We start from the raw sequence: 24415 nt of genomic DNA, 5'->3' as shown, positions 1-24415 counted from the left end.
CGTGCGCCGGCCTCGGGTGCTCCCCGTCCTCGCGGCGGCGGCGGCGGCGGCGGCAGCGCGCGGAGGTACTGGGCCGGGCGGAAGAAGTCGAGCCCAAGTATTTCCGGTTCCTGTGTCAGTTCGAGGCGCCGCCGCCGCAGCCGCCGGAGCCGCGATGCCTAAAGGAGGTGAGAGGCTGGCGCGCGTGGCCCGCGGGCCTCGAGGGGCGGCTTGAGTCCGGCCGTAGCTGTCCACTCAGCCCGCGGACGTCTCGGAGAGGGGCGCAGAGCGAGGACGTCCGCGCCAGCTAAGGATCAGGCCTGGGCCTCGACGCCCAATTGTCCCAATGGGGAAACTGAGGACCCAAGTGATCTCAAACCACCCCCTCGCGCTCTGAGACGACTCGGAGGCCCTGGGTTCTTACCGACTTGGAAGGCCGCTTCTGGGAAGCGCTTCCCCGGACCTGGGGGTCTGGAGTTGCCGCCCACGTCTAGGCTTGCCGGGCACTGAGTCACCGCGTTTCGCGTCAGTTTTGGGCCGGTCTGCCTCACGCGGACACCATGGGTCCTCGGGCTGCGGGCGAGCCAGGCCTGCCCAGGGAAACTTAACGTGACCGTGATGCTCCCGAGCCTGGTAGGCCGAGCACTTACTGTATTGGGCAGCGGCTGCCCGGGTGCCTTTGAGCCAGCTGCTTAAGATCTCTCCTCTGTTGTCTGATTTGCAGGGGGTCTGTGATTGTATTTACCTCATAGTGCTATGCCAGGCCCAAAGTAGGTAATCCACGTGGGGTGCGCAATACTGTGTCCGGCCGTCATGAAGTGCCCAGTCAGCACTATTATTTGTATGATCGCCAGGATCCATGACTTCCCAGTACGTCTAGGTCTTCCATTCTCTTTCCCCTGAGAGTCAGTAGTTCCCAATTTGAAGCCCATCTGTGCCTCTGTCTTACCCTGTGGCCCTGCGCAAGTTAATTTAACCTCCTCCACTTTGTTTTTATCATCTGGAATATCTGCTTACTAAGAACCCTTAGCTTGGAAAGTTGGGTCATCAAATGATGGAGCACTGGACATTGGCTAGCTTCTGGCACAGAACATATGTTTAATATTGGTATTAGGTGTCTACTGTTACATTATGTGTGTTAGGTATGATGTGTCTGCTGGTTAAGATACATCAGTCTGTGAAAAGCTCTCAGAGCTTTTTCAAACCTAATGACTTCATGACTACTTCCAGAGATCCTGGGCTTTACAGAGCTGATTCCATTGAACCAACTCTCCACTCGTTTATTCTGGGGTGGGAAGAACCACTGCTCCCTTGTGTTCCTCTGTCTTCTGTTCTGCTAAAGACTTTTTCTAACTCCCAAATTCTGGATCCCTAGAAACCTACTTAATAGGTACTTTGAACTGATACTGAGGTTATAGTATTAAAGTTCTAAATATGAATACTTAGCCCTTTGGCTTTACAAAAGCTTTGTGGGCAGACAGGTTTGCATCTAATTCTGTTAATAATGTGCATGAAAAGCAAAAGAATACATGATTTTAAAAGAGGAATAAAATTCCCCAAAAGCAAAGGGCAAGCTCTTGATTTCATTATGCAACTTGAAGCATTTTTAAAGGCAGGAAGGATTTCTGGAAAAAGTTACTGCCAGCCAACCTAAGGTCAATATCCCATAGCCAAGTATACAGGATGGACACCTGAAGTAGCCAGTTTTGAGTAGTTGCTATTGTCTGGAATACTGCACAAAAGGTGTTCTATAAAATATTGAGATAGCATTGGTTTATAACATGTAACTTTCGAGTATACATCATTATAATTCAACATCTGTATTCTTAAGTCATGATCACCACTAGGTTTAGTTTCTGTCTCTCACCATACAGTTGACACCCTTTACCCATTTCAGCTCTGCCCTCACCCCATCTCTTCCAGCATCCTTCGCCTTTATTCGCTGCATGTAAGAGGGATGTTGGTTTTCTTTAATGGAAAGCTTGATCTCTCACACTAGGACTGTATGAGCATAGACTGAGACGCCCCTGGGAGTCCCGGTAGTCATTAAATATGGGTGGTGTGGTGCATAGCAGCCTAATTATGACTGTGCAGCTGCTGTCTAAGAAGTCTGGGGAGGCCAGTATCTCTGCTACCATCTCTGGAGATGGAACAGCTCTGGCTCTCTAGTTGCAAATTCTCTGCTTAGGGTGAGAAACTGGAAACCAAGTGGGCTACGGTTTCCCCACCCCAGCATCCTGTGGGACCAGCAGAGGGGTCCCACCCAGCTATAAAATTGGCTAATGGCTTTAGCCAGGAATCAGTCTGGTGTCCTCACTCAGGAGGGTTAGGGTGTAAAATTGATAGTCTTAGATGAACTTCTAATTGCATTTTGAACTCTTTAATTGGCAGTCTGTTTTATTTTCAGCTTTGTTTGCCATGCATGTTTTCTCCTATAGTTTTACCTACCATGTAGGTGAACACAAAGTATTTTATGATATGCCCTAATATCTGTAGTAAATCGCTGGTGTGGCCAGCAATTTTGACTCTCTCCCCACAACAGGTACTACATTAGAAAAGTAACAACCACAGCAAACATTCTTGTAGTATTATTCAGTGTGAGGTGTGATTCCAACAGCTTTTATACATGTTAAGTCCAGCTTACGACAGCCCTATGCAGTGGGGACGCGTGAAGAAACAGATGCTGAGAAGGTTAATTAAGTACCTGCCCAAAGTTACAGAGCTAGTAAGTGGTAGAACTGTGATTTAAAGCAAATGGCTGGACTCCAGCATTTATGTTCTTCACCACTCTACTTTGATCTTAAGTCTTTGTGCCTTTAGAATGGGACCAGCAGTGACTCCTGTACCATAAATTTGTTCTGAGGATCAGATGAGCTTATGGTGTGACAGCGTTACAAGTCAGAGCACGGTGGAGAGAGCAGGCAGAAGGACTACATGTTCTTGGCGTTTGTCTCAGTCCACTTGGATTCTCAGGGACCAGGGTGGTTAGCCCGCCCTACCATGCCGTGCACCTTCCGCCATACCCTCTTCAAGTCCCAATCATGGGTGCCTACTCCCAGCACACAGTTTGTATCATTTTGCCTCTGTGTCCCTTTGAACAGTGAGGGTGGGGAGTAGGTATGGGTGGTGTGGTGAAGGGAAGGTGAGGTCCATAAAGCCTCTGGTGAGAGCACCCCAAATAGTATAGCCTGTTGAGGACATTTGGGCAATCAAGAAAACGGCTTCTTGCCTACCTTCCTAAAGTACCCATCCTTGTGCAGGGAGAAAGGGAGGCCACAAAGGCCGGGCACGACAGTACACGAGTCCTGAGGAGATCGACGCACAGCTCCAGGCTGAAAAGCAGAAGGCCAGGGTGAGTATGTGCCTGTCCAGGCCACTCCAGTGGCCCAGGGTGGTGTCTGCCTCTTTGGCACCCAGAGACCTCCCAGGCAAGGACCGCCTGTTCTTAGGAAGCCAGTACCTGGGATTTGTTTGCAGGGGTGGTGCTGCGGGGCAGCAGTGTGGCAAGTAGCAGGTGGGAATCCCAGCATGACCAGCGGGTCTGGAGGTGGGTGGCTGGGCACATCTTCTCATGAGGTCAGTTAGAACTTTGTCCACTCAGCAGCAGTTGTCTCAGTTGGTCTCCGTTCTTGGTCCTGGGTTCCTTCCTTCTGGGGGCTCTTCCTTAGCCAGCTCTACCCATGGCCTCTCAACCTCAGCATCCCTCACCTGTCTGGTCCAGCCAGGTGGGGCTGCTTGCCAAACCGAGCACATGATGCCTTGTCTGCCCACACCCTCAGCAGCAAAACACCATGTGTTCCTCCAGACCTTGCTCAGCATCTCCACCTCCTTGACTCTCACTGCTGCGACCCGCCCTTCCCTCCCTCCCCTGTCTCATCTGCGTTGTTCTACTCTTCCCACGCTGCTTTTGTTTCTGTCCACTGTTAAGAAACACTGTTTCCATCATCGTTGGTGACCATTAGGTCCTCACCTGGACAAGGGCCAAAAGGAACACAGACTGGATGTATGGCACAGATGTGAGGTGCCTCTCCCTAAAAAGGGAGAGGCCATATCTAAGAGGCTGGGGGCCGGTGTAGGGACTGTCAGGCACGAGGACCTTTGAGAACAGGGGCAAATGCTAAGGGACTGGACATCAAGTGTTTATAAGGGGTGTTTTGGGGTGAAGAGGCAGAAAGCTGTTTTGGAAGGAAAGTGGCATTATGGGTGTTGGCTTGGAGAGCTGGTGCAGCCAGCATCTTTTTGAGTGTGTTGGAGTGGCCCACCGTGAGACTGGAAAGCGGGGGAGGACTTGCCCGGTGAGGTCAGTGCAACTTGGCAACTGCATGTGGCAGCTGGGTGAGTAGGAAGAGAATTGAGTAGGGCTACAGTTTCCAACCCGGGAGCTGAGCTGCTCACCCGGGCTGTCCAGGGTACCTGGGTCCAGAGGGATGCGGGATCTTTTATGACTGTATGAGGAGCTTGCTGGACTGTGGGAATGGCTGCCAGACTGTGGGGCCAAGTAGACAAGCTGCCTGGGTCCCAGGTCCCTAAGTAGGGACCAGGTTTGCAGAGTGGGACCCTTCTCAAAGCCCCAGCCTTCCAGGTGCTTAAATTCTCAAGGCCTACAGTCGGGAGTTGGTGGGGGTGGGGGTCACAATCTTGGGGGCTTGTTTTACATGTTTGATTCTGCAGGTTGTCCATTTATGAAACAGGAAGAAGAGGAACAAGAAGAAGGTGGAGACGGGGCTGCAGGGGACCCGAAAAAGGAGAAGAAATCCCTAGACTCAGATGAGAGTGAGGATGAAGAAGATGATTACCAGGTACTGAGTGTGGTGGGGACCTGGGACCCAGGCTCACTCATTCAGCTGACTTGTGTCAGGGACTTGTTCATTACCAGTTTCAGTGGCAGATACAAACTTCTCGCTCTGAAGGGTTTATATTCTAATAGGGAGATAAAGACAACAAGGAAGTAATAAACATGAGATTTCAAATAGTAGGATGTATACTTAATGGAATTTGGAGCAGTATGTAGTGAGGTGACAAAAACAAAAGAGCCAGCTATGTGAAAATCATGGTGCCAAGCAGTGGAGTCAGCCGGATTAGCGAGTGCAAAGGCCCTAGGTGGGAATTGCTTGGATGACTTGTCCAGGGGACAGAAAGTACCAAGGGCTGCGACTCAGTGGACAAGATATAGAGTGGTTTAGGGCTGAGGAGCGGTTGCGAGGGCAGCTCCTGTCTGGCTGTTGAAGGGGGTTGGGTTTTACTGTAGTGGGTGGTGGGTAACGTAGATGCACTGAAGACAGGGGAGAGACAACCATACATACCTTTAAAAGGTTGTCTTGACTTCTCTGCAGAGAGTGAATTGGGGATGTTGAGGGTGGAAGCAGGGAGATGGCAGCAGGTATCCAGGTAGGAAACTGGCTTGAATTCAGGTAGTAGCAACAGCTGTGAAGAGTAGGCAGCTTGAAAGCATGCATCAGAGACAGGCTCAGCGGGTTTGCTGAGGGACTGAGGGGAAGCAGGGTAAGAACGTGCTTAGGGCTGTGCCAGGGCGAATCTCAGGCTTTGTTTTAGACAAGTGTGTGGTGTCAGAGAGCCCATACATGCGTTGTAGATTAGGTTGAGCTCTCTGGAACCCTGTGCTGTGCTCAGATGGATTGGCATTGGGAGTTGACTGTCTGGGGTTGGGTTGACAAGGCCTTGAGTTTTAACCGGACCTGCTGTGTTGAGAACTTTTGCTTTCTTTCCTTTCTGTCCTCCTTTGGTGGAGGGTGTAGGCCAGGTTCCTGGGCCAGCCCTACCCTCAACTGATATGACAGCTGGGAATTGGAGTTGGTCCTGGGGACACATGCCTTGGCCCTACCCTACTCTGGGGCTTGAAGTGGGGGTGTGGCGCTCTGCGCTGAGAGCTCGGGTGCTTGACTTGGGGTCACGTCTCATTTACACTCTACTTCCTAGTTGGCCTTCAGGCAAGTTTTTGTACATTGCTTCTGTTCTGTTGCCTGAACTGTGGTCATAACGCATCATGGGCTGACTTAGCATTCACTTTCCTTGAGAGCCCCTGTCACCCCCCAAACTGGTGAAAACACTCTTAAGTTCCTCACAGCCCTGCTGTGAGACGTGGGCTGGGGTGGAGCAGAAGTTTGTCCCCATCCACACGAACTGTTGAGGGGTGGCAGAAGTGGGCTTCAGGGGCTTTGTTGGACCCCACTTCTCCAACGGCCTGCTGCTTGTCTTGTAGCAAAAGCGCAAAGGCGTGGAAGGGCTCATCGACATCGAGAACCCAAACCGGGTGGCACAGACAACCAAAAAGGTCACACAGCTAGACCTGGACGGGCCCAAGGAACTTTCCAGGAGAGAACGGTAACCTCAGCAGCTGGGCTTGTGATAAGCACACAGGTTTTGTGGGGGTGGGGACGAGGGGTTAGGAGCATTCCAGAAGGCAGCACAGCATAGGGAGGTCCCGCTGGGCCCCCTGACTGCCCCTGCGCTCCCAGAGTGCCCTGTGAGAAGGGAGCTGCAGTTATCGCCCTCAGAGGTGGTGTGAGTTTGCAGCGGAGTGCTCAGTGCCTGGCACCCCGTCAGCAGTGCCCTGAGTTTTGATGACCAGAGGTAACCTCAAGAACCATACAAGAGGTTGAAGGCCACTAGGGAAAGCTGCCTGGTTTCTCTTCTGACAGGCCTATGACTGTTGAAGGGCCTGTGAAAACCACGATGAAGACTCACAAGCTTGGGTAGTGTTTGGAGGCTGCTAAGGACCTCTCTGTCCAGTGGCTTCATCCTCAGGACTGAGTCCCCAGAACCCAACAGCCAGACCTGCGACTAGCCTCCCAGCGCAGGAGCACCGGTGCCCCCGGGCTCTGCTTCACTGTTCTCATCAGTGCTACTCCCACCCTTTGGGATTATAGCGATGAAAGCCCTGAAGGCCAGCAGCCTGCCTGGCACTTAGCCTTCTCTGAGGGACCCTGCAGAGCCAACTGGCAGCCTTGTTCATTCCACATCTGTCCATGGTCCCCATGGGTTCAGAGCTCTCGGACTTGACTAAGAGGCTCCTCACTCAGGACTGCCCTCTCTGGTAGGATCTGTTGGGCTGATGGCTGCTGTCTCTTCACCCATAGCAAATGCTTTGTCCAGGGTGTCCTGCGCGAGGCATCTCTCATCCTGCTTCCCGTGGCTGGGTTTCTTGCCCTCTAGCCAGGCCCCATGCCTGGATTCCACACCCATGTGTGGTGAAGAACAGGTTCTTCCCTCCACCTCCTGCCAACAGGAATTCCCTACCCCTTCTGTAGAAGTTGGCATTTGAGGAACCTGGCTCAGATAGGTTCCCTTTAGTCTTGCAGGAAAAGGGGGAACCAGTTGCTGTCTCTTCCCTTTGGGGTGGGACTACACCCACTCATTTAAGAGCCTCAGACAAGGGAAGACCCTCAAAGGGAATCTGATGCCTCTCACCACTCTTGACCTAGTGGTTTGGTGGCTGGCTCCCTGTTCCCCCATGTTTTCCCCACTTTCTGGGGGCAGCCTCTTACATACCTGAGCTGCTCTGAAAATGAGCTGTGTCATCTCAACCTGAGATTGGATGTGTCTGTCTATGGCTGCTTGGTCCTCTTCTTTCTCCCTTTTATAGAATGTAGATTCCATCGCTTTCTTCCTCCTGGCCTTCTTCTGTGGACACATAGATCACTTGGCTTTTGTCTTTTTGTTTAGACTCGACTAAGCCTCCCCCTGGCCCTGGCCCAATATCCCACACCCTGCCCCCTGTACACTTTGACATGGTCCGTTCCATGCTAAGGCTTTTCAGAGGTCATAGCTGAGCTCAACCTGACCCTTTTGTATGGGCCACTGGAGCTTTCCTGGACCCTTCCGCCCAGGTCCAGGCCTATCTCTGCATGCTTGTTTAGTGAGTATCCATCAGGAGGGGGCCTTTGTCCTGGCACCCATGTCCAGCTCAGCTGACCATAGGAAGGATGTCTTCTATGACACTATTTCATCCAAACAGAGAAGAAATCGAGAAGCAGAAAGCAAAAGAACGTTACATGAAAATGCATTTAGCTGGGAAGACAGAGCAAGCCAAGGCTGACCTGGCCCGACTGGCCATCATCCGGAAACAGAGGGAGGAAGCAGCCAGGAAGAAAGAAGAAGAAAGGAAAGGTAAGCGAAGAGAACATGTGCTTTCATTTTTTCCTGGGGTGACTGGGCAACCCCTGTACTCATTGTCCCTGTGAAATGGGGTGCAGTCAGGTTGTTTGGTGGATGTCTCCTTCCCCCCTCTCCTGGCATGGCAGCAGACTAGGGTTTAGGTGGTCTCAGCACACGGTGCTTGGTACCTTGTGTATCAGGAGAGCTGCTTTGGCTCACCGCTGTTTTTCCCAGGGCTCGGGCAGGTGGGGTAGGGTGAGCGGAATTTGCAGTGCAGACCCAGATGGTCCAGCTGTTCTTGCATACTCCCGCCAGTGTGGCACGGGTCGGGGCTTCCTCTAGGTCAGGGGGGTCGGGGCTTCCTCTAGGTCAGGGCGGCAGTGGGAGTGGGTGGGTCTGCTGTGAAGGAGTGGTCAGCCCCTGGCCTGCCTTCCGGCCTCCAGCTGGGGAAACCTTAAGAGGTTCTGCTGTCCCACCTCCTCACCCAATCACAGAACGGGACTGGCTGCCTCCCGGCCTTCCCACTCCCCTCCCCTGATAGTTGCTACACTGGAGATAGTTGGTTTCTACTTGCTTCCCAAACAGGAGAGGACTTCACATGTAACTGAATGTTGCTTTTAGGCTCCAGAACCCAGAGGCGGGGGTGGCATTTGGGATGGGGAGTGCTCCCCTCTGCCTGGTGTGTGCTGGCAGGCCTCGGCAAGGGGCGGCCTCCCAATGCGGCAGGGGGACCTGCCCACAGCGAGTTAAGCCGTCGGGCCGGGCCCTTCTTGGGGCTCTTCCTCATTTGCTTACTGAGCCAGTCACAATTTCCAAGGCCTTTCAGGCCTACAGTTCCAGAGCTCTGAGTGTATGTTCTGCATGTAAGTCATGGTTCTGTTTTTAACTCTTCCCCTTCCCTTCATACCCTCAGCAAAAGACGATGCAACTTTGTCAGGAAAGCGAATGCAGTCACTCTCCCTGAATAAGTAGCCGGGCCTGTGGGAGGAGACACCAGGGAGCCGGGCTGTGCTGCCAGCACCTCTGCCTGTCTCGCCTACCCTGTGCCCTGGCGCCGCTGCAGCAGCCCCCACGGCGAGGAGCCCCCCACGGCCTGGGGTCTTCTCTTCATCTTGGCACAGAAATCGTTTGGAGGGATGATAGGGGTTGGGGGGAGGGGGCAGCTGCTATCTTTGAGAGAGAAAGATGCAGGACAGCGTTTCATAGGTAACCATTCAAATGTCTTTGCTGTTTTTAGAATTCAGAACCCTGGGGGGTGCCTGGGAGGTGGGGAAGAACTTCCATTGTCCAGTAGATTGCATGGAGCAGTTGTGCCGGGCAGCTGCAGGTGACTTTGCAACAACTAGCCCGGCCTGTACCTGGGTGCGCACTCAGGGGCTGTAGTCTGGGAGCCCGTGCCCCTGGGCCTGAGGGTGGGGGCCCGTCCGGGCCAGTCCCCTCGACTGAGGCCTGCCCTCTGCCCTTCCCTGCCCCGGTCCCACCCATGCGGCCAGAGCCCAGGCCCATTTTTAACCCTACCCATGGATCATTTCAAGAAACCTGTTTACTGTGCAGCACCCAGGCAGAACATGCTCCACAAATTCAACTTGTATATTTGGCAGATTAAACTTGACATTATCGTAATCCTGGTTCTCTGGTCATCTTTGGGCCCCCATGTCTGGGGCGATGTCACCCAGCAGAGCACAGTATCATCTCAGGCCCTCTCGAAGATGGCACCCATGGGGCACAGGGATGGACGCCAGGCATCCAAGCTGGGAGAAAACGGTGCCTCGTTCTGTCTTTAACCAAGTAGAAGCTTAGGCTGGAGTAGCCAGGTACCCGTCCACACTAGGCCTCCCTGTCCTGCCTTTCACGTGCCCCCAGGAGGAAGCACCCCATTCCTGGCCTGACCCCAGGTGGGTCATCAGAGGGCTGATAGTCCCCAAGCCACCTCATGAAGTATAGCATCCCTTGTGCTGGTCCTGAGGGGGACTAGAAGCCAGGCTGGGGGTTGTCCCAATGTGCTAGACATGGAATTCAACCCTGGACTCTGGGTGATCCTGACTACATCCCCCTGGGTTGACCAAGCTAGGGTCAGCTGCCCAGGAGGAACAGAATTAACTTCTCAGGTTTCAGCAGCCAGCTCCCCCTCCCCTGCAGGCCATGCAGCAGCTGCTGGGGTTCAGGTCTGTATCTTAAAAATGAGGGGCTCTGATTAGTAGAGCAGGGGCAACTTTGGCAAGATTCGCTGGCTTCAGGGACCAGCAGTCAGGACTGGAGCTACCTGGGGTGGTAGCGTGGGGCGTGCCAGACGCTGGATAGCGTCAGTGTTTGACGGAGCCAGCAAGGCCCCTGTGTGCAGGCAGTAGGCGCGGAGGTCTGTAAAGAGACTTCTGGTACCAGCAGATCTTACCTGCGAGCCTGGGTGCGGTGCGACAGGAGTCCTCCAGCCTCGAAGACTCCCTTGTCTCGGGGCCTTTGGGCAGCTGCTTCTCCAGCACAAGTCAGACTGAGTTTGAGTCCTCACGGCCACCTTCTGTCTGGAGGCCTGGGGGAGGTAGCAACTTCCTCTGGTGCTTGGTTTTCTCTTTGAAGTGGCGGCAACAGGACTTCTGCCATTGTGTCGGCTACCCAAGTCAAGTAGCCCTGCCCTTCCCTCCTAACTCCCCATTCGGTCTTTGTCCCCTACACGCTCTTGGTCCTTCAAGCCTCATTTCCTCACACCACAGCATCTCCTCCTGGCCGCTAGACGCAAACCTAGCCCTGCCTCACCCCAGCTCCTTGGCTTGCCTCCGTGATGTCGCTTCTCCAGGAGTGGGGCCTAGGAGACCTTCCCAGCCTCACCTCCCACCCCATCCTTGTCCTGCACCCCTTCGGTCCTTCAAATCTGGAGAGGCCAGATACTTGTTCACAGCTTTCATGCATGCTATTACTTGCCTGGAACCTTCCTTCACAGCCAGCCCCTTTTCCTGGGACACTGGGTTGTCCTCATCTGTCTCCCATCAACTGAACCTCTTGTCCCCTCAGAGAAGGCCCGAACACATAGTAGCTACTGGCAGTGTGTATGATGTGATCCAGGGTCCCCTCCTGTCCTGGGACATCCTGACTGCCACAGGAGCCTCAGCCACCCTCAGAGGAGCCCCACCCGCCCTGGTGGTGCCAGGTAATGCCTTTGCCTTCTAAAAAACAGACTCAGCCTGTCCATTTGAAGCCAAGATTCCAGTCTATCAAGAGGGCTTGACTCGGGCCCACCCTGCCTTCCACAGGCCCCAACACCAGGACCAGGACCTCACTGCAGCAAGCTGGCACAGGCTGAGGTGACCATATTGGAGAATAAAGGGGTGTGCTATGTGGCCTTTTCTCCTGAGGGCTTACCATTTCTACTCATCTCTAGTGTGGGTTCTTTTCCGACAGGAGAGGCTATCCCAAGGGACAAGGCATCTTTAGATACATTTTATCCTGCAATGTAGGTTTGCACAGTTAGGAGATCTGTGGGTGTCACTCATTACCTGATAGCTAGACTAAACGAGATAAACCGTGACTACATGAATAGGTTCCACTCAAGCCTGGAGCCAGACCGGATGGCAGCTGCGGGTCTGACCGCCGAGTGAGAGCAGACACCTGGGCCCGGCAGCCCTCAGGCTGTGCTGCAGAGGGAAGGGGGAAAGCCATTTTGGGGTGGCCCCCTCGGTTTAAGGATCACTTAGAAAACGATCTTCCTGAACACACAGGCAAGCACATGTGTCGATGCAGTTTTATTGCCAGTACATTCTGAAGCAGTTCATGACCAGCAGAGTGCTTTGGAGACAGTTTTTGACAATAAATGAAAGCATTTTTTAAAAAGTAAAAGGGCACCTATTCCTTCAATGGGTAAGAAAAGCTCCTGAAGAAGCAGCCCCTGTGGGGGCCCCAGAGACATCTGGCAGAGCAAACCTTAGCTTCCTGGCCCCTCCCCTGGCAGCTGGGGTGAGGGCCACATGCTCCTCACAGGTCATTTGATCTTCAGGTCCTTCAAGGCTGATTCCAAGCTCTGGAAGAAGAGAACAGGCCAGAGAGGCTGTTTCTTAGCTGTCCTGCACACCCAAGACCCTGACTTTTCAGGCCCCCCAAACCCCCTTACCCCAGCCCATCCCAGAGGACAGAACCTGGTGTTTGGACTCGGGCAGAGCTGGGTCTGAATCCCAACCCAAAAGCATGTGCCCTCCAGAGGGTGCCTCTCACTCCCATCAAGTGTCCCTCTCACAGCAATGAAGGATGGGGGCAGCCAGACCCCTGCCTGGGACAGCAGTTGTGCCGAAGGGCCCCGGGGCCTAATGGAGAACTGGCTGGCGTCAGCCTTACCTTCACATCCCAGATGCTCATGCCGCCGTCCATACCCGTGGTGCAGAACTGGGAGCATTTGGCCTTCCCCCCACTGAGCACCGAGATCTGGCTGCAGAGAAAAGGGGGCTTTTCAGGTCACAGCCAATGCCTGTGCTAGACTCAGGGACACCCTGCCCTCCGGGGGCTCCCAAACATGCAGGGACCACTTGGGAGATGGCTATGAGGTGTCAGAGGACAGGGCTCAGGAGCTAGCTTTAGGGCCAGCAGCGTGCAAGGAGCAAAGGGCAGCCCCAGCAAATGCAAACAGACTCAAAGGCCTGGGCAAGGAGGGAGGGGCCCGCACGCATGTGCACTGTACAGTGACTGGCTGGCAGACAAGATGGGGCAGGGAGGATGCGGGGCTGGTTGTGAAGCACCTTAAAGCCAAGGGAAGGTGCTTAGTCTGAAGATGACCTGGGGCCAGGTGGCTGCAGGAGGGTTTAACCAGTGAGGGCTCTGTCAGAAGTCTGGCCACACTTCTGACTCCCTGTGGGGCCCACCCCTGTGGCTGGCAGGTTATGGGGGTTTTGGCAGGTGTCTCCCTCCACCAGCCTGGCTCCTCAGCAGGACCCTCCGTTCCAGCCCCACCTCACCGGGGTCTAGCACTGGGCCCACTTCAGTGGGGTCCTGGCCAGGGAACCGGAGGCCCCACCCCTACCACAGCCAGGCCCTAAAAATGCTGAGCTCTGCTCCCACCCGATGCTTTTTTTGGCCACTGAGAGATGTACCTGCTTCCTAAATCCAGACCAGCACCCTGGGTGCTGCTGGGATGAGGAGACCACCGCGCTCTCACCTGACACTGTTCTTGTGCAGCGAGTCCAGGCCCGAGCCTACCGCCCCGCTGCCCTCCGAGCTCGCCTTCTTGTCCAGGTTCTGGAAGCGCTCACGGGCCGTCAAGCCTCGCTGTGAGCTTTGCTTGGGCACGTCCAGCCGCCCGCCAAAGCTCAGTGCTCCCGCGGCTCCGTCATAGGTGAACAGCACTGGAAAGCAGTCGTGACCCTGCAAAGACCAGGGTGCCATGGTGTCCCTGAGGGCAGCCGCAGGGGCACCTTTTTTGCACAGGGATACCAAGGCTGGAGGGTGGGAAGCCAAGGGGCTCAGGCCAGACTCAGGGTTTGGGAGGACTTATTGGGGACACAGGCACGCGCAGAAAAGGCAACAGATTTCAGGTATATGGGGACCGGATGTTGGGGGAAGCATCTGAGGGCTGTTGCCTGACCCCAACCCAAACCCTAGCAAGCCCAAAATAGTTGTGACCCAAAATAGTTGTGACAGTTTGTCTTGGACTTCCCGGGAGCCCAGGGGCCTTCTGTCTGCCCAGCCTGCTACATCTACTCAGAGACCACACAATTGGATGCTTCTCTAGATAAGGCAGGCCCATCATCTCTGGGGACTCCTGCTACAATTGTAGAAGGGCGAAAAGAAACTGACAGCTAAGTGGGCAGAGGGAAGGTAGAGAAGAACTCTTTCAGGGCACACAGTACAACTGCAAACCCCCAAACCCCCTCAAGTGCACACCCTGAGTTAGGTGTGGTGGTGTCGTTTGCAGTAGCCAACCAAATGTCAGTAGGAACATTAGGCCTCCCTGGAGGCACAGGGGTTTTGTCTCAGTGCTCTCAAGCTGCTGCAGCCACTGCAGCTTGAGTTCGATCCCCAGCCAGGGAGCTGACCCACATGGCGCAGCAGACCTCTCCTGTCTCACCTGCTGCTTCCTCAGCTGTGTATTACAGTACAACTGCCTGCTCTACTCCCCAGTCTGTCTCTGGTGAATCCTCTCACTCCCTGCAACTCTGGCCTATAGCCAGTTCTTGTGTGCATAAGTAAATAGAAAAAGAAAAGATGTTAGTCCTCAGGGCTGACTCTGGCTTCTTGAACCTTCTCCATTCAGGGGGGTGAGGGAGGATGCTGGAGACAAAGCCTCCATGTACACTGAGCAGAGCCCCCTCAACACCCGCCAGGGCATTTAATTGAACCTCGTGACTCTGTTAAGCCACTGCAATTGGACGGGGGTGTTGGTTCCTGCAGCCTAACCCAACCTATTCTAATCCATGTGGATGCTTGGATGGGCAGATGGATGAAGGGAAGGGGGCGGTGGAGGAGGCCAGAGAAGAGTTATCTGGGCTTACTGGGACACCTGTTCCAACTGGCCACTGCACCCCCAAGCCCCACTTACCGCTGCCACCAGACTGTTCTCTGTGATGAAGGTGAGTGCCAGCAGCGGCAGTGTTTCGGAGGCCAGAGTCGCGACACTGAGAAAGAGAGAGACGTCTGCCGCACTGTCCTGCCCTGTGCCTGGCTGCCCCCCAGTCTGGTGGCCAGCACTCACGCCATCTTCTTGTCAGCATCAGCCAGGCACACGGTGCTGTCGTGGCTCACCCAGGCCATGCGGCTGCCGCTGGCTGAGAAGCAGACGCCATGCACCCAGCCGCAGCTGCTGCTCGACTCAAACATCAGCTCCCCGAAGGGCATCTTGGAGCCCCACGGGGTGGGAGCTGGCCGCTCTTCCACCTCCTTGATGTAGGCTGAGAAGATCCTGCCGGGAGAGGCAAGACAGGAACGGCAAGGGGGCTTGGCGGGGCTGCAGTGGGACTCCGCCCGCCCCGGCCTGGGAAGGCAGCCTCGCCAGCACCTGCAGCCGGCCAGGAGCTCGGGTGCCAGTCAGCTCTGCATGGCCTGTGCGTCAGTGCCCTTTACGTCCAAGGTAGTGGGGCCAGGAGGTCTCTAGCTCCCAGACCTAGGACCCCCGGGGATGTCATCTGAGGGCTGACCACACCTTCCCCTCCCCTGCCCACTTCCCAGGTGGAGACACAGAGACTCAGGTGGTCTGCCTGGGGAGACTCAGGGATCCTGGACCCAGAAGTGAAAAAACAGCAGATGGCATTTTAGGCCTTTATAGCATGAGACAAGTTTTATCCCAGCTTATCAATCCTTTACACCTTAGTATGAAAAAGTACACCACTCATTTCCCTTCAGACAAGCCAGGAAACTGATGGGGTGGGGATTCCAAGAGGCAGGAGAGGAAGGCCTAGGAAAGAAAGTTTGCTGACGTGAGACCTGGCAGCTATGTGTCCTGCTAGGACTCTGAACCTTCAGAGCAAAACCTCGCAGACGCTTGACTGACACCCCAGGTCACCCTGCTGGCAGCAGAGCATGTCTGGACCCGGCCTGGAAGGTGGGGTGTGGTGCTTCCAGGTCGGGGTGCCCTCCAATCCATGTCCAGATGTTGCCGTCAGAGCCCGCTCTCACCTGCACTTGAAGTCACAGGAGCCGGCGGCCAGGAGCACGTTGTTGGGGTGCCAGTCCAAGCTGAGCACAGTGGAGCGAATGGGCTTCTTGATGTGCTTGCACACCCACCTGCACAGAGCCCCAGACAGGTGAGGCCAGAAGGCCAGGTAGGTGGGCCCCCGTGGCACCAGCACCAGGGTCTGCCCCCGGGGCTCCCGGTTCCTACTGTCCCCTTTGGGAAGAACTCTGTCCCCCGGGCCCTTTCACACGCCATACAACCCCAGGCAGGCGCAGTGAGGGCTGACGTCACAGCCACACACAGCCATGCCTGCATTTGGACTCCCGAGCTCCTGTCTGGCCTCTGCGGAGAAGGGGCCGTGGAAGCCCTTTGCCCCGACCTCTCCAGGCTCCGACACCCCATCCTGGGCTTTCTGGGGCACTCCAGACGCGCTGCCTGTTGTCCTGCCGCCCCGGGTGCCTCCCAGTCCACCCTGGCCCGCCGGCACCCACCAGTCATTCTCCTGCTCGAAGTAGCAGATGGAGATGACACGGGAGCCGCTGCCCACCGCGAACTTATTTTCCTGGGGGGCCCAGCGCACACAGCGCGCAGCCCGGTTGATCCGCAGGATGACCAGCGTGGGCTTCCACGTGTGGCCCTTCAGCGTCCACACATAGGCGTTGCGGTCAGTGCCGCACGTTACAATGCGGTTACTCTCGGGGGCCCAGTCGATGCCTGAGGGAGGAGGACACTGGGCTGAAGCCACCAGGTAAGGGAGCGCCACGGCCTCTGTGACCGGACCATGTTGTGCAGGAAGCACACTTGGTGCCAAGAGCTGATGTCTGGGGGTGGCCGAGGGGGTGCTACTAGCGCTTACTGGGGAGAGGCTCCAATTCTCCTGACAGCAAACATGCTGGAAGGCAGAGCCAGGAGCCAGAAGACACCCAGCCCTGGAGAAGGCTGTGCTGCTGAGTCAGGCCTTCAGGAGGCCACGGACTGACGAGGTCCTTTGGTAACACGAACCAACAAAACCCCTTTTAACTTCAGCCACCGTGACTCAGGGGCTTGTTACTTGCCACCAAGCTGTCATACTTAATACAGCGAATGAGTGATGACCCTGGCCAGCCCCCCATCACCCCCCTGGGATCCAGTCAGCTCAACCCACCTGTCACCTGTCCGTTGTGCTCCTTAAGCTCGTGCACCTTGGTCCACTTGGCCCCACTCTTCTCATAGATGTGCACCTCATGGTTGTTAGGGCAGATGGCAATTTCTGCAGGAGTCAGGAGGGGTGCAGAGTGGGTGGGGACATGCAGGCTCCCCCTTTCCTACCAGGAATGCTCCCCCTTTCCTACCAGGAATGCCCCCCACAGGCCAGCTGGGCAGTGTCTCCTCCTAGCAACTCAATCGCTCCTCAGTCCCATGAAGTCCTCAGGCCCTGTGACGCTTCCCCAGGGGTGGCAGCACCCCTAACCTACACCTACACCCCAGACACCCCTAGCTCGGTGACCCCTGGCAGCGCTTCCCATCCCCCACTGCTGCCCTCTGCTCCCTGCTACAGCCAGGGTCTCCTTGGTGCTCAGCCCTCACCTCCCTGGGTCTGTGCAACGCGCCTCCTCGCCTCTGCAAGCCCCCCCATCTTTTCAAAGCAGGGCCTCCATGTGGCTCTCTCCTTATCCCATGTATCTCTCCCCACAGCTCATCCCACCACCTGCCATTGCTGCTTGTCTCTGCTTCTCACCCCCAGCTGTGACCCCTGAGAGCAGCGGGCAGTTGCATTCTCCCCTGACCCAGGCCCAAAAGGCCCTGTGTTCACCTCTCCTCTGCGAGGCCCAGTCCAGTCCTCCCGGCTACCTCTGCTTGCTCATCCATTGCTCCCTGAACAGTGGGGACCCCGGTGAAGGGGGGTTCGGCCAGCCCTCACAGAGCCCACCAGACGCCCACTGCTTCGTCACCTGTGCGTGCCCTGGGCCCGCGCCCTCCCACCGCATGGTCCAGGCCGTGAGCACTCACGGGTGCGGTCCTTGTTCCAGGCGTGGCAGCTGATGGGCTCCACCAGGAAGCTGTGGTAGGCCATGGTCGCTTGGTTCCTGTGTCCAAGAAAGGGCCAGACCCAGTCAGCCCTGCCCCTGCCCCAGCCAATCTTGAGGGAGGACAGCAGAGGCCGCCCAGCCTCCTCACTGGTCCGGCACCCTGCTTCCTGCTGGGGACCGGTTTCCCTCAGCTCCCAGGATGTCTCTGAGGCTCCAGGGTGGGTTGGGACGGGCGCTGAAGGTGAGGAGGTGTGATAGCACCTTGCATCAGGCAGACCATCACAGCTGTGCCTCAGTTTCCTCAAAGTAAAGCCACCCCTCCTCCAAGCATGCAGGAAGGATGAAATAAAACACTGAGACCGAGGGCAGTGCCCAGCACACAGCAGGTCCACGCTCTGTGCCCCAAGGTTGGGTGGCCAGGGGCAGGCCTGTGGGTCAGGGCCCGGGTGGACAGATAGATGCCTGTCATGCTTGGCCAGAAAACCCACTTTCTGCTCACTTGGAGCAAATGCAGGACCAGGCCTGGCCTGGGTGGTGGCATCTTGGGGGGCCCAAGACGGCAGCCTGGCCATGGGGGTGAAGAGGGTGTGGAGGGCAGCCCTAGGACTAGGCCCTCCCCTGAAGGGGCAGCCCTGGCAGGGAGCTGCTTTTACTCTACCTCCCCAGAGAGGGCGCCCTCCAGTCAGCTTGCCCTTCAGGAGCCCTGGGCCTCGGGAGGAGCAGGGCACACACCACAAAGGGGCACAGCAACCTCCCTTCACCCTCACCTCTGACACCCAGCTCTGCTCATTTCTGCCCCAGGAACCTCCCAGCAACCCCCCCTCGGCCACCTCCTTCCTCCCTGGCCGTCCATGGCCCTGCCTGTCCTGTGTGCAGAGCCTCTGTGCCTGGAGGACGCCAGACACCCTGGCTTTCATAAAGGCTGTTCCCCTGCAGGAAACCGGCTCTGGTCAGCCCTGTCCACATCTGCCTGCTTGCTCATCTCTGGCATGCATGTCTGGCTCTTGGTAGGGGGCACTGAAAGGCAGGTCTTAGCCCACACGGATGTGACCGGCCCAGCCTTCACGGCCATATAGGAGTCCCCCGGCTAGCCCAGGCCTTCACACGGGCTGTTCCCCGGAGTGTGGAGGTCCCTGGCACCTCTGTGCAGACACCACCTTCCCGAGGAGACCCTTCCTGACCTGGTGTGACGCAGCAGCCTCCTGCCCTCCCGGACTCCCCGCTCCCTGCCCATTTTCTCCACTGAAGGTCATCGCTCTCCCATGGCTCTCAGTCTCTGCCTGCTGCCCTCCTCCCCCTGCTGGGCTGTAACTAGCACAGTGGACAGGCCTTTGTGACTGTCTTGTTCACATTTCCATCTTGGTGCCGAAATACTCAGCATATAATAGATGCTCAATAAATATTTGATGAGCAGAGTTTCTTACTGCCATTAGTGCCCCGCAGAGTAAGTTCTCTACTTAAAAATTAAAACAGACACCCACCCACATTCCCAGAATGCTCCTTACTTGCCGGTTCAGAACACACTGTATTCTTGTTTTAATGCTCAGCTGCCACAGTCCCCAAGACAGACAGGGAAGCAGGAGGTCGGCAAGGGGAAGTCAGGGTCACACAGTCCCCCACGGGAGTCACCAGGAACTTGGCTGCCTTTCCCCAGCTTTTCTCCGCACAGGGCCTGACCCTGTCTGCCCTGTGAAGTGTGTGTGTGGGGGGTGACCTGTCACTGCCTATTTGGACTGAGCTCACCCACACAGCTGCCTGCAGGGCCCTGCTGGGCTTCTGGGGCGCCTCTCCTCCTTCAGCTAGGACCAGCAGGGCTGCTGTAGGGAAGGTACAGCCCTGAGTTCAGGCCCAGTCACAAGGGAGCAACAGGACCAGGCTGTAGTGTAGCCCCAAAATTCAGCAAGCGAATCCGGGGCCTAGGGGTAGGCATGTCCAAGGGGGCACCACTCATCACCCGGGCCTGGCTTCTGCCCCAGCTCACCACCTATGGGTCCTGCCCACTCACACTCACCCGAGGTACAAACCACCTGCTTTTATTCACAGCGGAAATCCTGGGGAGTTTCTAGGGTGGTACAGGAACAGACACACCTGTACAGAGACTGCACCTGCTCCTCTATTTCTAGAGCTGGACACCAAGAGGGTCCTCAGACAGCACTAGCTGAGGTGGACACACGGGAAGCCCACACACAGGTCACACACTCATGCATAGTTATCCTGCACACGCACTCACTCACTCACATTTGTTCAACCCAGCACACTATTCCCTGTGTCTTGCACACACCCTCACACACACGTTCGTACATGTTGGCCTCCACATACCTCCACACATGCACGTTCAACCTCGCATGCTCCCCCCACGACTGCCTTTTAAGGCCTCTTTGTGTATGGCAAAGGCCCCGGAAGTGGCACATCAGCACCCATAGCCAGGTCAGCAGCCTGGGGGGACTTTCCCAGTGCATCTTGTACTGGTGCTGGTGTCCAGTTTGGCTGGGCAGAGGGTCATCACTGTCCACAGCACAGGCAACAAGACGCGGGAGGAGGACTATCAGGCCTGTCTGGCACTCATCGTCCTCCCACATGCCCCAGGGTCACCACAGGGGCAGGGGCAGAAGCAGGCCTCAGGCCAGAAGCCAAATCCCTGCTGTTTGTCCCAGGACTCCAGCTGAGGCCAATCACCCCACCAATAGCTCAAGTGGTCCAGAAGGAAGAAGCTGAGCCCCTGGAGTTCCCAGATTCCAGAACTGGTCAGCACACCCCAACTTCCTAGCTCCAACTGTTAAAGATATCTCATATCATGTGGTCAGACACCTTTGTCCCTTTGGAGTCTTGGTAAGAGTGTCCAAAGAGGGGGCCCGGGCAGTAACAGTCTGCCTGGCTCTGAAGATGGGGAGGCTGACTAGGTCAAGGATAACAGATCCATACTAGCAAGTTATGTAGCTGGGAGGCTCTGGGGAGCCCTGATAGTTGCTTCCTGGGACCCAGAAGTTCTCAAGGAGTGGGGAGGAAGTGGCTGGTAAAGATGGTCACAGGTGTAGTGTGACAGGCAGGGGAGAGTGGTCAGACCACACCTATCAGCCAATCACACTTTAGTATGATTTAGACAGATGCTTTCTATTGATAGTTCACTGAACCAAAACCTTAAAAGGCAGAGAGAGGGGTGTCGATAGTGGGAGAGAGGAATATACATTTCTTCTTTTTTACAACTTCTGCAAAGAATCTTAAACCAGTCAGGCCTGAGCGATGACTCCCCATCCCCCACACTGTAACGAGGAAGTGGGAGGTCAGAGGGTTTGGTTTCTCTAGCCCCTGTGGCCTGGGGCTCCAGCCTTCTAACTAGGGAGTCTTTGGATTCTTCTGTGTGGTCAGACCAGGAAAGCAACCTTTCCAGCTAGGGTAACTCTTTACTTAATCATTCCCAGGAAAACCTCTACCCTACCAAGGGGGAGGGAGGGGAGTGCCCCCAACCATCCAGCTGAGGGCAGCTGCTTTGCCTCAGGCTCCTGCTTGAGGGAGGTCATGGCCTCTGGGATCCACCATGGTCCAGTGAGCAAGCACCATGGGTCTATTTGACTGTAGAGGAAAATGGGAGGGGTGTTCTAGGGACAGCAGGCATTGGAAGGAGTCCATGTCTAGCTGTCGCTGCCCCCAGCACCCCAGCCTTGGGCTGCTGGGGTGTTGGGTCTCAGTGCTTCTTCCTTAAGGTGCTGGCTTCAAATTGTGATCCTTCCCCTCAAGACAGCCAGTGCTTTCCTCTCAGCTAGAAAAGGCTGAGCAGAGGCAGGCACAGGGGAAGCTCCTTTTTGCTTTCAGAGAAGCTATGCTGGGCCCCTCCAGATTCAGAGGTTTGGCTGTGTTTGAGACTAAACCAAGCAGGAGCTGCCGGAGCTAGGATCTGGGATCTGCAGGCACTCAGGGAAGTCCCCACCCAGCTCAGAGGCGTGAGGGAGCTGCCAGCGAGCCATTTTGCACTGGTGCTAAGCGGTTACTCAACTTCCTGTTGCAGCTCTCGCCACCCTCCTCCTTTACTCTCCTCTCTCAGCTGCTCAGTCTGCTCTAGACTGAAGAGCAAAGTCAAGAAACACAAACAAAAACAATCACAAGCACCAGAAAGCAGCAATTAAAGTGATCCAAACCAAACAAAGCCCCCAAACACATAAAACTCAATGCTGGCAGGGCTGCAGAGAAATCCTCATTTGTCACTCACTTGTCCAACCTTTCTGAAGAGCCGTATGATAACACTCAATTCAATAACTCAAACTGAACAGAATGAACAAGAACTTGAAAATTGTTAACACTCTTTGATAGAGTAAGTTCCCTTTTATAATGGCAAACATGCTCATAATGACCCTATTTATAATGGTAACAGTGGAAAAACCCGGGTAACTACAAATATGGAACTGTAAGTGATACTAACTAACACATTGGGATGCTATTTAACTACTAGAAAAGACCTATGTAGATCATGTATAAAAAACATATATATAACCAACTATAAATGGCGTCTTTATTTTTTCAACTTTTAAATCTAGGCTTGGAGTACCCTATGGAACTGGCATCTTTAAATGCTCAGGGTCCACCCAGCCCTCTGACATACATTCTTTCCACTCTAAAGCAACCCTAAGAAGTTTTTTACCTTGGGGGTTTCTCTTTAAACCTTCGTTTTGTATAGAGGGGAAGAGCAGAGACTTGCTCCAAAATCAGTTTCTAACTACACAGCTTGGGGTTCTGACCCCAAATCCCAGAGGTCAGCTTAGGCTGACCTGGGCAGACACTGATAAGTAGGGGCAGGCCATATAATGGCGAAGATAGTTAAGACCAGCACACCAGCATGCTGCCTCCCTGGCGCTCAGCCAGGTTGTATTACACTTTATCACAAGCAAGCTTCTGCCTGACAGGTTCCCATTTTCCAGATAAGCAAAATTGAGGCCTGGGGTTAGGTGTCTGGCTAAGGTTTGGTGTCCCTGAAGGAAGAGGCTGGCACTCTCACCTAGATCCAGGAGGACTCAAAGGTGATGGGGCAGCCCAGCTGGCCAAGCAGAGGCCCCGGGCAGCCTGGAATGCCCCAGGGCGCCTCCAGCCCAGCCTCCGGACCGCACCAGGCAGGCTCCTGACTTTTATGCTAATTACTACTGTTTTACCGCCCTGCCCCGCCCTGGGCGGCTGTCCAGGTCGCACTCCCCTCGCTGCTGGCAGAGGAGGGACTACGAGGATCTGCTGGAGTCCGGCGCCGAGCTCAGATGGGCCTGAGGGTCCCCGGTACCGGCCCTCAGGGAGCCGGCCCCGGCGGGCTGGAGGAGGTGGGCCCCCACTCCAGTCCAGGGAGGGGCGGGGCGGGGGCGCCAGCTCATTTCCCGGCCCGAGCAACCCGGAAGCCTGGGGGATGGAGGGGAAGTGACTGGGCGTGGAGTCCTCTTGGTCCGAGAGAACAGGGGTCACCAGCCCAAAATAACGGGGGCCATCGACCATGGGGCAGAGTCCGGAGGAGAGAAGCCAGGGGAGGGGTCACGCGGGTCGAGACTGGGAGTCCTGTTTCCCTCGCCCGGAGGCAGCACCCACACTCAGACCGGCCCTCCACCCGCACCCCCAATCTCCGCATCACCCTTCAGCCTTCACCTCTGGGCGCCTCCCCGCACGCTCCCTCACCTCCTGGGGGGCCCTCCGTCCCACTCGCAAGCGCGCTCTCCGGCTCTTCCCCCGCACCACCAGGCACTTTCAACTCTGAGCGCCCCTTCTCCGCCGGGCACTTTCTCCCCGTGACCGCCTCATCTCCTGTCAAGAACCCCGCATCCTCCCCACCTGCATGCATGCAGCCCCCCAATGTCCCCTCACCTCCAGACGCCCCCTCCCCGAGCCCTTCTCATCTCCGCGTCCCCCGCCCTACACTCCCGCACCTCCAAGTGGCCCCTCTCCGGCTCCCCACCTCCTGGCCCCCTGCGCCCCCTCACCTTCCAGCGCCCCGGTCGCGGACTCTGGGCAGTCGACGCGCCGAACCGGCTCTGGGCCCCCGCGCCGAGTGGCAGCCACTTCCTCGTGGGCGGGGGGCGGGGCCTCCGCGCCTCAGCCCCCGGGGGCGGGGGCGGAGACCGACGGCTCAGCCGAGGCCCCGCCCACCCTCAGCCTCCGGGGGCTCCCGGGCGGTGGTCCCGCCGAGCCCGGGCTGTCGGAAATGCTCCGCGACTGCCCCTCTGCACTTGATGGATGAGGAGACGGAGGCTCTGGAAGGTCCCGGGCAGTAGCTGGGTGGGAGCCGGTGTCCAGCGGCGCGGGTGGAACGTGGGGGTGCGGGCTCGCGTTCGCACGGCGTCGGAGACCCAGCCACTGGCAAACTTCAGACCTCGTCCGCCGGCCGGGACATCACTGGCAATGTCCCGCCTGGCGCCAAAAAAAAAGTGTTGGCCTGTTGGCCTGCGCGGGGAGGGGGCTGGGAAGGCGAGACCAGGCCAGGCAGCCAGCCCCTTCCTACCTCCCACACCTCTGTGCTTTCCGTGTCTCACTGAAAACTGGCTGCAGGCCCCAGCCCTGTGTGACCACTCGCCCCTCTATTCCCCTGCCCTCCTTCACTCCTTTATTTGGGGCTTGTTTGGATCTTGCTCAGGTGGTCCTTAGGGTCTTTTCATTCCTACGCTCTGCAGGTGTGGCCCGTGCAGATGTGGCCAGGTGGCCTGGCACCCTCCACCCTCACTCTGCCAAATCCTTCTCCCTGGGATTCACCTCACCCATCAACCAG

General features: G+C 56.2%; 2 protein-coding genes across 2 annotated transcripts; one reads left to right on the top strand and one right to left on the bottom strand.

Moving 5' to 3' along the window:
* Window positions 1-41: 41 nt before the first annotated feature.
* PDAP1 (PDGFA associated protein 1) lies at window positions 42-9717 on the top strand. The gene is made up of 6 exons (XM_004691947.2): window positions 42-167; window positions 3240-3331; window positions 4671-4778; window positions 6200-6321; window positions 7955-8106; window positions 9008-9717. The coding sequence occupies exons 1-6, from the start codon at window positions 155-157 to the stop codon at window positions 9064-9066; spliced, it is 546 nt and encodes a 181-aa protein (XP_004692004.1). The 5' UTR covers window positions 42-154; the 3' UTR covers window positions 9067-9717.
* A 2096-nt stretch (window positions 9718-11813) lies between these two features.
* On the bottom strand, window positions 11814-23735 carry ARPC1B (actin related protein 2/3 complex, subunit 1B, 41kDa). The gene is made up of 10 exons (XM_004691945.2): window positions 23634-23735; window positions 17669-17745; window positions 16824-16928; window positions 16171-16393; window positions 15682-15789; window positions 14762-14968; window positions 14609-14684; window positions 13229-13434; window positions 12415-12505; window positions 11814-12103 (listed from the first exon to the last, which is right to left on the bottom strand). The coding sequence occupies exons 2-10, from the start codon at window positions 17730-17732 to the stop codon at window positions 12065-12067; spliced, it is 1119 nt and encodes a 372-aa protein (XP_004692002.1). The 5' UTR covers window positions 17733-17745; window positions 23634-23735; the 3' UTR covers window positions 11814-12064.
* Between the last annotated feature and the right edge of the window lie 680 nt (window positions 23736-24415).

The sequence above is a fragment of the Condylura cristata genome, unplaced genomic scaffold, assembly GCF_000260355.1.
Source record: "Condylura cristata isolate star-nosed mole 26May11 unplaced genomic scaffold, ConCri1.0 scaffold00032, whole genome shotgun sequence".
In the NCBI taxonomy this organism is placed as follows: Eukaryota; Metazoa; Chordata; class Mammalia; order Eulipotyphla; family Talpidae; genus Condylura; species Condylura cristata.
This window is presented reverse-complemented; position numbering and strand designations above follow the sequence as displayed.